The sequence below is a fragment of the Pollachius pollachius genome (assembly GCF_949987615.1).
Source record: "Pollachius pollachius genome assembly, chromosome: 19".
In the NCBI taxonomy this organism is placed as follows: Eukaryota; Metazoa; Chordata; class Actinopteri; order Gadiformes; family Gadidae; genus Pollachius; species Pollachius pollachius.
Genome location: NC_136952.1, coordinates 18,281,235 through 18,293,734, shown reverse-complemented (window position 1 = coordinate 18,293,734; position 12,500 = coordinate 18,281,235). Strand labels below are relative to the sequence as shown.

General features: G+C 49.6%; 1 protein-coding gene across 1 annotated transcript in view; it reads right to left on the bottom strand.

Moving 5' to 3' along the window:
* Positions 1–12,500, bottom strand: part of ntn2 (netrin 2) — a 37,779-nt gene that overhangs the window by 21,291 nt on the left and 3,988 nt on the right. Inside the window, exon 2 of the mRNA XM_079756876.1 lies at positions 4,116–5,282. Coding sequence (XP_079613002.1) covers positions 4,116–5,142 — 1,027 coding nt within the window. The 5' untranslated portion in view covers positions 5,143–5,282. The remainder of the gene's footprint in view (positions 1–4,115; positions 5,283–12,500) is intronic.

Here is a 12,500-nt window from a genome sequence, read left to right as displayed (position 1 = left end):
GACAAATTACAATTATCTTAATCAAGTAAATAATGTGTGAATGATAAATATAAATACAGGCCATGAGTGCCTCCAGTCGCCCCATGGGTGGTCCTGCCTGGCGTCAAAGACCCCATGAAACAAGGTGTGTTTAAAGGGACTATCTCCAGCATGTCAGACACAGCCTACCTACGACAACATATTTTATTTAACACTAACAACACCGCTGGAATTAGCATGGCAGACATCACCTCATTCAGCAGCGGCTAAATATTTGAAGAATTCTGGGAAATTCCCATTGTCGAATCTCCTTCCCGACAGAGAGCGCTTGGCAGGAATAACAGTGACTGAGATTTCAGGAGCAGATCGAGTTTGTCCACGGACACCGAGCTCAGAGAGCCAAAGCGTGAGAGTTTTGGCTCCAGCAAGAAACGAAGGACAATATTGGGAAAATAGATCAGAGAGGCATTTTAAAACTGGCTGAACTGGCTGAATGTTAAATGATCCCGGGATGCTTGAGTCCCTGGCAGATTGGCTTTGAAAAACTCCTGCCTTCTTCTGTCCGAACTCCCAGCTACCCGTCCCAGACGGATGCCCCTCCCAGAGCTGGCACACAAACCTGGCTTCACCAAGCGGCCCCTCTGCTCCACCGACCGATAGATGGAGCCAGCCTCTACCGGCCCCCGGTGGTGACCGAGAACCCGCCCGGAGGTAACCCTGTAAGAGTGCGCACGGCGGTGGTGTCCCAGGACCATCACTGGGACTTCCTGTGGGAATGTGTCCTCCGGAGCCCAAGTCCGTGGTGTTAATGAGGGGGGGGGGGAAGAACTGATGAAGGGGACATGCGACACCTCCTCTCCTAGTCCAGAGCTGGGTCACACATCATCAGCTGCCCCTTCTCATCTCCTCCAGAACATCGTTGATGGTCACACAAAAACATAAGCCATCAACCTGGACCAAGTCCAACCCCCCTTGAACCCAGTAAAAGATATAGAACAATAGAAGTGAAATGTACGCTTGGGACTCGAAAGGCAGCTTAAGAAAGGGGGGGCAGACAACAGGCCCAAGGGCCGAACCACCAGCGACCGATACTGTTATCGGTCCTCTTCATCAGATCAGCCAGACATCAACGCAGCAGCACATTCCAAGAGGATCCGTCGCTAAACGCCTGCCTGTCGCTGCGTCTCTCCAGAGATAAATCGGATCATTTTCCATGCCCCCCCCCCCCCCCCATCCCCCCACCCCAGCACAAACAGACCTGGCCCGCTACAGGCCCTGCCTCGCTGGGCTCTGGCGGCGAGAGCCCGTGTCTGTAAATCACGTCCTGGGAAGTCATGAGCAGCAGGGCGTGTGTGCCAAGAGGCAGACAGTAATCTGAGCGAGCCACATGTCTGACATTAAGCGGGAGTCGCCCCCAATCAGATGAGACGGCTTCTTTTGGCACGCCAAGCACAGGCTCTCTCCTGGCGCGGGACGAGGTGCAGAAGAAGAGGAAAAAGAGAGCGGGAATAGGGCAGCCATCTTCTGATCCGTCGGAGCGTATCCACCGTAATTGATACGGAGAAATCAACGCCGCAGGGAGGCATGTTTCACTCCACTCAAGGCTAGCTTAAACACAGACGGTAGCCGGCTCACCACACGCTGTACAAACATCTGAATGGCAAGGCTCGAGGGGCGGAAGGTGTGTGTTTTCATTCATCTCGACACACACACATACCCAGACCAATACCCCGGGACCCAGGCTGGGCTTGAGGAGACCCCTGAAGGCTCGCCCAGCGCCTCCCAGTCCGAACACCTCAGCCCGGCGGCGGCCCTCAGGGCCTTGGCGAGCCTTTTCTTATTAACCCTTTTCTTAATAACTAGCCCTCACTAAAGGGCCGACGGAGGGTGGGGACTTTTCAACACACATGGACCTCGGTGCGGACCAGCGAGGGCCCTTTGAAAGGCTCTCCCGCCGCCGCTGCTTCTAGAGGCCGTGGGGCGGTGGAAACATGCAGGCCCGTGCCATGGACAACGGTGTCTGGGGAGGCCTGCCCCGGGTATGTATGTGAGCAGGCGACACGGCCTGTAGGGGCTTAGCGCCTGGCTGCGGTAGAGGGATGAGCTCATGGCAGTTGGCCCCCGGTCGGTGTACATTCAGTCCCTGGGTCTCGCAGAGAGCAGCGCTCCCGGAGAGGACTGGGCTCCGGAAAAGCAGCGGAACATTCTGGAAGGTCCAGGAAGGTTCTGGAAGTGGTGGGGGCGCGGGGAGAGGAAGACGAAGAGGGCTTAGTGGAAATGAAGAAAGAGGGCGGAGGCTTGTGTGTGTGTGTGCGTGTGTGTTTGTATTTATGTTTGTTTGTGTGTCTGTATTACACGTTACCTCATTCTCCCTCTCTCTAATCTTCCCTTGCCCCTCACTCTCTCTCCTCCCCCTCACATCACTTTCTCTCTCTCCTCTTCTCCCCCCTCCCCCTCTCCAGTGCTCAACAGGGTCCTGTCCGGCTCTCTTGGTAATTACAGCATGTTAGAATAACAGCGTGTCTGCGTTTCTCTGATTCCACTGGGTTGTGGCGGGAGGTGAACCCAGGGACAGACGCTTGCGCGGCTCCCTTCCTGCACCTGGGTGGACCTGGGTTAGGTTCCGCCTCTGTCTATTGCGCAAAACAGGAGAACCCACATGCGGACACACACACACACACACACACACACACACACACACACACATACACACGTATGTACACACATTTGTAAACTCACAGTTGTAGCGAATTGAATATAAAGTGATTTAATATTAACTTTTCATGTTAATCATCTCTGCATCCTGAAGGTGAGGGGGCATCGTTCCTGGATCATATTGCCTGATATCGCCACGACACCCCTGTCCCCCCATACAACCTACCTCCCCCTGTTGTCCATGGCAACAGGTCGGGGACGGTGTTTAGAGAAGCGTTGCCAGGTTCGCCAGCTAGCACGCCCAACGCCAGCAGAACCGTGGCCTGTATAAACACTCATCCATCTGGAATGTTCTGGCAACACAACCCACTGCTTCTACGAGAACCGGGTCGCCAGAGTTCACTCTCTCTCTCTCTCTCTCTCTCTCTCTCTTTCTCTCTCTCTCTCTCTCTCTCTCTCTCTCTCCCTCTCTCTCTCTCTCTCTCAAATCATGTAGAGTACCTGGTGTGTATACATATTTTCAGATTCAAATTGTTGATACCTATATCTAATTTCCAAATCTCTCCTGCTATGTCTCTCTCTCCCTCTCTCTCTGCATCTGTCTCTCTCTTTCCCTGCATATGTCTCTCTCACTTCACCTTTCTCTCAATCTCCTTCTCTTTCTATACTCTGGTGTAATTCAGGTGATTTCGTTTTATTAACATGATCCCTTTTATTTATGACGTCCTGCCTGCTGTATCTTGCTATTCAACTAGAGAGGGAGCCTTTATTATTTTATCACGATATAGTGAAGCTATTGCTAAGCTTTTGGTTTTCTCCGGTGTTCCAATAAGAGCTACATAACAGGGTGCCAAAATTCTACAGAGAAGGAACAAGCATCATATGAAATAAACACCCACTTTCCCGACATCCTGAAACAGTCATTTCTTTCTGAGCAGCCCGCATCACACAGTGATGTGTATTGCGTCAGAGAGAGACATAGATCTCTCTCTCTCTCTCTCGCTCTGTCTCTCTCTCCCTCCCCTCCCCCTGATCATTCCTGTTTCTGTTTCCCCATTAGGAATTCTGAGGTGCTTTGAAAGCCTTGTCACTTGTAGAGAATACCTCCTTCACCTCATTCACAGGGAAATCCATACACTTGGGAGAGAATGTGGCCCCTCGTCACAGACTGGTCTCTTCATGGTGGCCCCAGTTCCCCAGATCAGCTGCATTTGTACGTGGGTGAGGCGGAGTGCAGGACGGAGGGACGTGTTCTTCATATGATTAAAGCCCCCTATGGGAGGTGGAGCCACTCTGAGACTATAGATACACCGCGATACAGATAGGCAGACATCCTGCCTGGCAGACAGACTGGCAGTCCATCAGGTATACAGGCAGGCAGATAGACAGACAGAGAGGATGGCGGTCAATTAGGTTTACAGACAGACCGACAAACGGTCCAGACAGACAGATAGGCAGACAGTCCTGGCGGGGGTACTCACGGAGACACTCGTTGGCCTCGCGGGCGTTGGCCCTCTGCCAGGGCCGGTCGTAGTGGAAGGGCTTGCAGCGGTCACACTCGGGCCCCTCTGTGTTGTGCCTGCAGTCGCACACCAGCTTCCCCTCCTTGTCCTTCAGGCAGCGTGAGGCGTGGCCGTTGCACTTGCACCTCCCGCCCACCTGGAAGTCCCCCACGGCGTAAAAGTAGGGGGCCTGCTCGCCGTCCTCCCGGCTCCCCCCGTTGTCCCCCAGCTCCCCGGGGGTCCGGGGGCGGCTCAGCACCACCCGGATGTCGGTGACCGTCACCCAGTCCTGCAGCACGGGGCTGTTGTCGAAGTCCTTCCCCGACGGCCGCCCGTCCAGCGTGCTGAAGGCGATGAGCCCCCCGGGGGCGGGGTGGGGGTCGGCGTGGCCGTCGGTGCACAGAGCCTCCTGCTCGTTCTGCTTCGTGATGGCGGCGCGGCTGGGCCGGTTGTACATGCGGCGGCACTGCGACGAGTAGAACTGGTAGGGGGTCCACGTCTTGCCGTAGTCCATGCTCTTGTAGATGGCGAGCGACTCGGGCCGCGGCGAGCAGAACTGCAGGCTGACGTAGGTGATCTCAAACTTCTTGCCCAGCGAGAGCGCCAGCGTCACGTTGCGCGGCGAGGTGCTCAGGTTCTCCGACTGCCAGCACGTCAGGTTGTGGGCCGAGCTGAGGTCGGTGAGGTGGGAGGCGGGACGGGCGCGCCGGGGGTCCGCCGCGTCGCACACCTGGCAGGTGCGCACGGGGGGGCGGTCCTCGCCCCGCTCCAGCACGCTGCAGGAGCGCGACGGCGGCCGGCCGCACACGCTGGACACCGCCACCTCCTGGCCGAAGGCGGCGTTGATGAACTCGGGGATGCAGCGGCAGGCAGCGCCCGCCTCGTCGTAGCAAGGGTCCGGGGGCGCGGCCTGTTGGCCCTGGAAGGGGTTGGCGGCGCCGTGGGCGGAGACCGTCCGCGCCAGGAGACCCAGCCACAGGACACACCTCCAGGCGTCCTCCCGCATCCTGAGGGCGGAGTCACGGGGCAGTAGGGGAAGGAGCAGGGGAAGGCGGAGCCTCAAGGGTGTCCGGGTTTGTCGGCGTGTTCTCCGGCGTCAGCCGTTACGATCCCTTTCACACACAGCGTCTCGCTTCAAGATGAAACCTAAAAAGAAATGAAAAGAAAGCACATTACTATACCTCGCCATACTTTATTTGTGTCTTTCTTTACCATAAATGGACATCATTCAGTGGTGGGTAAAACTATGCAAAACATCCTCTGAGTCGTCTGCATTATTTGTGCTCGGCCCATGACACTCAACAGTGACTAATGAACTTTTTCATTAACTAAAAGGCAGAGTAGACTGGATTGAGCGCGAGGGAAATGGGCCCCAGGGTTTTGAAGAAAGAGGGAGCGGTTGAATAGAGACATAAGAGGCTCCAGGCGGCTGACTCTGAATCCTAATGCGGTCCCCTTCTTATTCAACAGGACACACTCTCCCCAGCATGGTCCCCTACGCTGACGCGCCTCCTATTCCAGTCAAAGGACCTCTTGGTGGCTCAACCCTGCAGCTACCACGCTAACCTTGTAGCGCAGCTTTAGCGGCGTGGGGTTAAGACCTGTGGACCTCTTACACATTTTCATTCTCTCATACAACAAATTAAACCCTGTCAAAATATGTACACACACAACCTTGCTTCCAAGCCTTCCAAAACAAAAAAATGAGGACCTGGTTTTGGTCTAGTTTTCTCGGTGACCACCATCTTTTGTTTTTGTTCTTTTGTACTTCCACTGATTTGTTTAACCACTTTATTAAAGTAACTTCATGGTTTCTGTTTGAAAGATTTCAGAAATGTTAAGAGAAAGCAGAAAAGAGACACATTTGAAAATAATCAACCCAAAGAAATGCCCCCTCCCTCTCTGCTCCTCCTTCCCTCCATTTCTCAGACATCCCTGAAGCAATAAGGGGAGAGAAGCCTTGATTGGTCAGAAATAAGTCGCGAGCTGTATGAGAAAATCTAAATGGCCTCATACAGAGGCAGGCGCGGTCAAGTCATTTCCTCAAATGTATTATTCTCTTACATCTTATCTACAGCGCCTTAAGGGTTGAGTTATGTACGTGCACATTGCAGTGCATTCAAGAGGCTGATAACTTTTCACTCACTCACATCCAGGGAGACCTCCTCCACGGGACACACTGGAGGCTCTCTGGGGGTCACTGGGGTTTGAAGGGGGTGTTGGGATGGGGTCTGAAGCCCGGGGTAATGGGGTATGAAGCCTGGGGTATGAAGCCTGGGGTCTGAAGCCTGGGGTATGAAGCCTGGGGTATGAAGCCTGGGGTATGAAGCCTGGGGTCTGAAGCCTGGGGTCTGAAGCCTGGGGTATGAAGCCTGGGGTATGAAGCCTGGGGTCTGAAGCCTGGGGTCTGAAGCCTGGGGTTTTTCTTTTGCGTTAATCCCCTAACAGGGTACTAGGTCCGATCTCCAGCCACCCACTCCATTAATCTGCTTCAATGAACCTCCCCTCCACCGTCAACATCCTGGTCCCCTGGTGGTGCGTCCCCCTCAGAATACGTCCTCTCTCAGGGAGGACAGACTGTGTCTCCTCGCCTCAGTCCAACGGGGACAAACTAAACTAAACTCCTTCATTTTGAACTTGGAAAGGAATGAGGATGGCGGTGGGGAGGAGAGAGGGGGCAGGCTTTTGATGTTTTTGGACGTTACTTTCCCAGCACGGTGTGAGGCTGGCGGTCCTCAGCAGAAGGGAAAAGGGACCCAGTGAACCGGTCAGTTGGGCCCCCCAAGCTTCTCCGTTAAGGGCAGCAAGGAGCAAACACTGAGCCCCCTTGGGAAAGCTCCAGGAGTGGGTGTCAGAAACACTTGAACAGACTGGGGAACACACGGAAAGCACTGAGCAAACATCTCTTTGTATCGGGGGGAGGTGCTTCCCACTGCTTCTGAGGTCAAGTGGATAGAGGAGATCAAAAAGAGCCTGGTGGCGGGATGGAGACAAACTCCTCTAGAAGCAGCTCAAAAAGCCGTTTCAAAGTGTTGTTTCTGTTCCACTCTGGACTCCCAGCCACCCAGCCCTGTGAGAAGGGGGGGGGGGGGGGGGGGGGGGGGGGGCAGAGGGAAGGCTTATTGTGACAGAGTGAGGGTGGAGACGAAGCAAGGCGCAAACTGGTGTCAACAAGAGGGATAAAACAACACAGACAGGTAAAGACTAAACAACATGTTGGAAGAGAGATGGAGTCAGGTAAGGGGGAGGAGAGAGAGTGAGAGATGGAGCTGAGTCCAACAGCCAGTGGGAGCGAGGGATGAATGGCAGTAGCAGAGAGGAGGAGAAGTGTAAAAGATGGAAAGAAGGAGCCCGAGAGAGGAAGCATAAAAATGACATGACAGCAATGGAGGGATGGAGCGGAGAGCGAGGGAGACGGAGAGAGAGAGCGATGGAGAGGAGATTGAGACTAATGAAAGTCGTATCGTCGTTCATTAGATGACTAAATATGGAGTGGTTTGCACGCCGCCGCGGCTGCTGGGAGGTTTTTAAAGGGCTCGGTTGCTGACAGGGGCGTCTGGCAGATGAAGGAGTATCCTAAACAGAGCGGGAACAGCGACTGCATAATGACCCTCCCTGTAGACGCCTGCCTGGCCCCAAGAGGGCTCCTTCTGTACTCTGGGGGAACATCTTTTAAATGCCGCTCCAGCCCAGCCACCAGCCATATGGCAACAGGGAGGGTTCCCAACCTGTGGGTCGGGCCCCACTTGGGGTCGCCCCAAATGCATTTGTGGTTGCAGGAGATTACTGGCTTTTAAGTAATAGATATTTGATCTAATCACAGCGAGTCAACTTTATGATAATAGAAAAAGCCTCTGCTTTATAAGACTTACAAACACATTCGCCGCAATGTAACTTTTTCAGACCACTCAGCATAACAGTAACCTGAACCTTTGAACATTAATATTGTTATTAGCCGTATTTTTCTCTGTTTAACAGACTGCTATTAGAGAAACTAAACTGCAATCTCAGCCTACCGTAAGATGATAAGATGTGCACTCTGAAGGGTTTCTCAGTAGAACACACTGTATTGAATAAGATCTTAGAAAACATTAACCACGAATACAATTCCAAAACAGTTATATGCAAAGATGTAAAAGTCAGCTTTAGAGGTCTCTAATGAAAACGGAGGAACCGTTGCTTTTGTAGGTCCCTTGTGGTAAAGCAGCATCAGCTCACTAATAAACAAGTGCATTGTGGTTAAATGCACCAGATTTTAGTAGAAGGATATTTGACACCAGATGGTCATCCTTTTAGTTAAATATTTGATAGAAGTATGGCTCAACAATGTAAACCAACATGACCATTTAGTCTTTAAATTAAGATGGCACTTTTTGGGCAAACCAAGTTACAAGTGAATTTGACTCCTCAAGGCAAGGGCTTATGGGGTGAACCCCAGGGCACCAATCACTGGACTAGAGTGGCGTTGCTTATTATGGACTATATTATGTTGTGAGTAAATCATTATAAGATGAGACCATTTGAAGGCAGCCAATAGATGGTCTCAAGACAGCTCCCAGAAACCTTTGGAGTAACGCTTTATATTAAGGTCCTTGTAATAAGCCTTTAATATCTAAAAAGACCATGATATATGCTTATTAACATTCATTTGTGTTAATAAGACTATCAATAAGTGTTAATAATAACATAATAAACAGGTTTATTGTGAGATTATAATAATTTTATAAGCACTTACAAGAAACTTAACTATTTAATGATTGCTTAATAACAATAATAATGGTCTTATGAGTTTCTTATAGTTGTTAATAAACGCATTACAACCCCATTTATTGATTCTTACTAACTTACCTATTATGTCATTGTTAAACCTTTACTAAGCATTTTTAAGGTTAATAAATCCTTTATTAAACTGCTTATAATGCGTTTTGCAGGTACGGGATCTAAAGCGGGAACCATGCTTATTAAGGTTAAAAGGTTAAAAAGGTTAAATAAAAAAGACACACTGTACAATGTTATGGCGGTGAAGCACAAAAACACACAAAAACAGTTCTTAAACAGTTATTTTTTTAATTTAAAAAACTTCAGAACGTATTCTTGAACATCAACATTTAAAAAATACGGACTAGACAAATCCGAGTCTGGCTTCTCCATGGCCTCGGGGGATTGTTGAGAATTCCTCTGGCTGGTCTTTCTTGTTCCTGTATAAAGAAACACAAAGAACATTGACCACAATAGACCGTTAGCAGACAGGTAACAATAAGCATTACGCCGTTAAGACATGGATTCATGACACAACTGTTAGAATTAGATACGTTTGGTAACCTATATAGTTTCATATGATAGCATAGGCTAAACTAGCTCAAATGTAGCACGCCTCTGAAAGAAAGCAATGTAAGCCAAAATAGTTTGCGAGCAGCTAGCAGCTAGCTAGCTAGAACCAGCTACCATTACTATTGCATTACATTCTCAAACTTACCAGAGAGTCATCCCCCAGTTCGGAGGATCTTCCTCTTATCCATGTTTTCTGTGCTTGTTCCTGTCTTTTGTCTGTCAGTTGATAATCTGGGATGCTCGTGCTGACGATTCCGACATGTTCTCCAAACGTTCGTCAACCACTTCATTACGCGTATGCGTCAAGCCATCATCCACTTGCATAAACAGAACTTCAGGTTTAAAATGACCTTAAAAATAAAAGGCAGACAGCCAGCTTGTCGGGAGCAGTGAGGGAAAGGTGCCTTGCTCTGGGACACCTTGACACTCAGCTTGGAGGAGCCGGGGATTGTACTAGCAACCTTGTGGTTACCAGCCAGCCCGCTCTACCTCCTGAGCTACTACCGCCCCTATTAACCTTAATAAGCATAAAAAATGCTTAGTAAAGGTTTAACAATGACATAATTGGTAAATTAGTTAGACTCAATAAATGGGTTTGTTATAATGTAATGTAATTTATTAACAACTATAAAAAACTCAAGACTATTTTTAATGTTATTAAGCAATCAAATAGTTTCTTATAAGTGTTTATAATCTCACAATAAACATGTTTATTATGTTATTAATAACACTTATAACACTAATTAATGTTAATAAGCATATAATAAGTGTCTTATTATCTAACAACAAAGGCTTATTACAAGGACCTTAATATAAAGCGTTACCACCTTTGGGTTAAACAACATTTGGGTGCCTAATCACCCCTATGGAACCTTAGGGCAACGTCCATGTTTTGATTCAGGTGGAGGTCAACACACTGCAAGGCATTGTGGGAAAAGGTCATTCCTGCATCAGAATTGGGAGACGAAAGAGAAAACGATTGACTCTGAAAAGTCTTCAAACATACACACACACTCGCTCTCACTATAAGGGCACAGACACACACACACACACACACACACACACACACACACACACACACACACACACACACACACCTAAGTTTCTATGAATTGACGGGTTAATTTGATTGGTCCAGGTGAATCAGGATGAGTGACAGGAACAGGAAGTGACCTCAGGACTAGAAGTCCTGACTTGAATATGATTAACTGCTCTGTTACAGTGCAAGTATCGCTCATGTGAACTCATTAACTGACTGTGCACATGTCACTTTGATAGTGCACGGATGTCTGTGATACAGCTGTGTGTGTGTGTGTGTGTGTGTGTGTGTGTGTGTGTGTGTGTGTGTGTGTGTGTGTGTGTGTGTGTGTGTGTGTGTGTGTGTGTGTGTGTGTTTGTGTGTTATCCCGGCAGTGCCGTCTCCAAGCAAAAGTGAAACCTTGGCACAGCTGTCACTCAAACCCGTGAACTTTGACCTCTGCTTACCGCAACAACCAGGTCCTCAGCCTAGCTATCCATTACCGCACACAGCAAGTCAAGCGCCTGCAGGCTCACAGCACATCATTAAGACGTGGAACAAAAGAGAGAAAGAAAGAAAGTACAAGAAGGTGTAACTGAGAGAGGACCAGAACAACACCAGACGCCGACCGGAAGCTGCAGCTGTTGCCCTGGAGATAGACACCATTACAAAATGGCTGATAAGGAGCTATGAGTCCATGTCTGGGGGGGGGTTCCCCACGGTGAGGTCATGGTCGTCTGTGGTTCGGGTCAGAGTCCCGAAGTTTACGGTGGAAGTGGAAAGTTCTTGCTGACACACAGTGAAATAGGAAGAAGAAAGGGAAAGTCCGCCTTGGCAGCGGGCTCAGTCCGAGAGCAGATGTTGGGCTTCAGACAGAACAGGGGTATCAGGTGTTATATGAAATACTGACACGTGTTAAATAGAAATCATTATTTTGTTAGCCGGGGTCGGCCCCTTCAGATCAAGGCCAGGTTATGGAGGGGAAAATCCACAGTGAAGCAACATTCTTCTGATTCCCACCTGCCCACAGCCTGACACCAGGGTCTAGTATCGTCTTAAAGGGGGCAGAGTACTCTAGTGGTTAGGGTGTTTGTCTCCCAGCTGAAAGGTTCTGTATTCAAACCCCAACGTCCACAGTGTACCTGCTGATGTCTTTGAAGAAGCTAACCTAACTCGTCTGCTCATTAAGGACAATTCCCTATAAGTGGCTTAAAGTCTCTCTTCGGATAAAAGTCTCTATTTGATACATTGTGAAAGTGTGAATACAGGATGTAAACTTTGGAGGAGCTGATCGGTTAGCCTCATTTTAAATCAGGCCAATAATCCCCCTTTTTTATTTGGGTCACATGTCATCAAGGAACAGGCAGGGGTGAGGGTTACTTTTTAAGGGACTGTGACTGCAGACATTGGGGTTTTGAACCCAGACCCTTTTGGTGTGATTTAAACCACTCTAACCACTCGCATCATTAACTGTCTTTTTCCCAAGACCAAGAACAGGCCAACAGCAGAGCCATGACTAGAGGGACGTCAGTGGTCGATGGGCTTTGAACCTTGGGGTAAAGGAAGTGGCTGGTCCACCTTGATGGAGGGATGGATGGACGGAGGGATGGGGTATTTGAAGTGGTATTCACAGTTAGAATGCTGCGGCAGGCCGTTGTGGTTTCACCCGAAGGAAAACTGTTTCTTTTACTTCATTTGCAGAAGAGGTTATTTCCACACACACTTCCCTCTTCCATGCCCAACATCCACCCACCGCCCCCTTCACCTGCGAGGGCAGTGGGTGGAGTTAGGAGTGCAAAACATCTGCATTCCAGAGAATGTACACGATACCATGGAAACAACTTGCTCAATTTAAGTATGTGACCGAGTATGTTTAGCATGACTTTAAATGCACGACATCTCAGAAAACTTATGCTCAACCTTTTCCATATAATTCTTCCCTCTCTCTCTCTCTCTCTCTCTCTCTCTCTCTCTCAGGGTTTAAGAGAGACATAGGAGAGTGAGAGACACAGGGT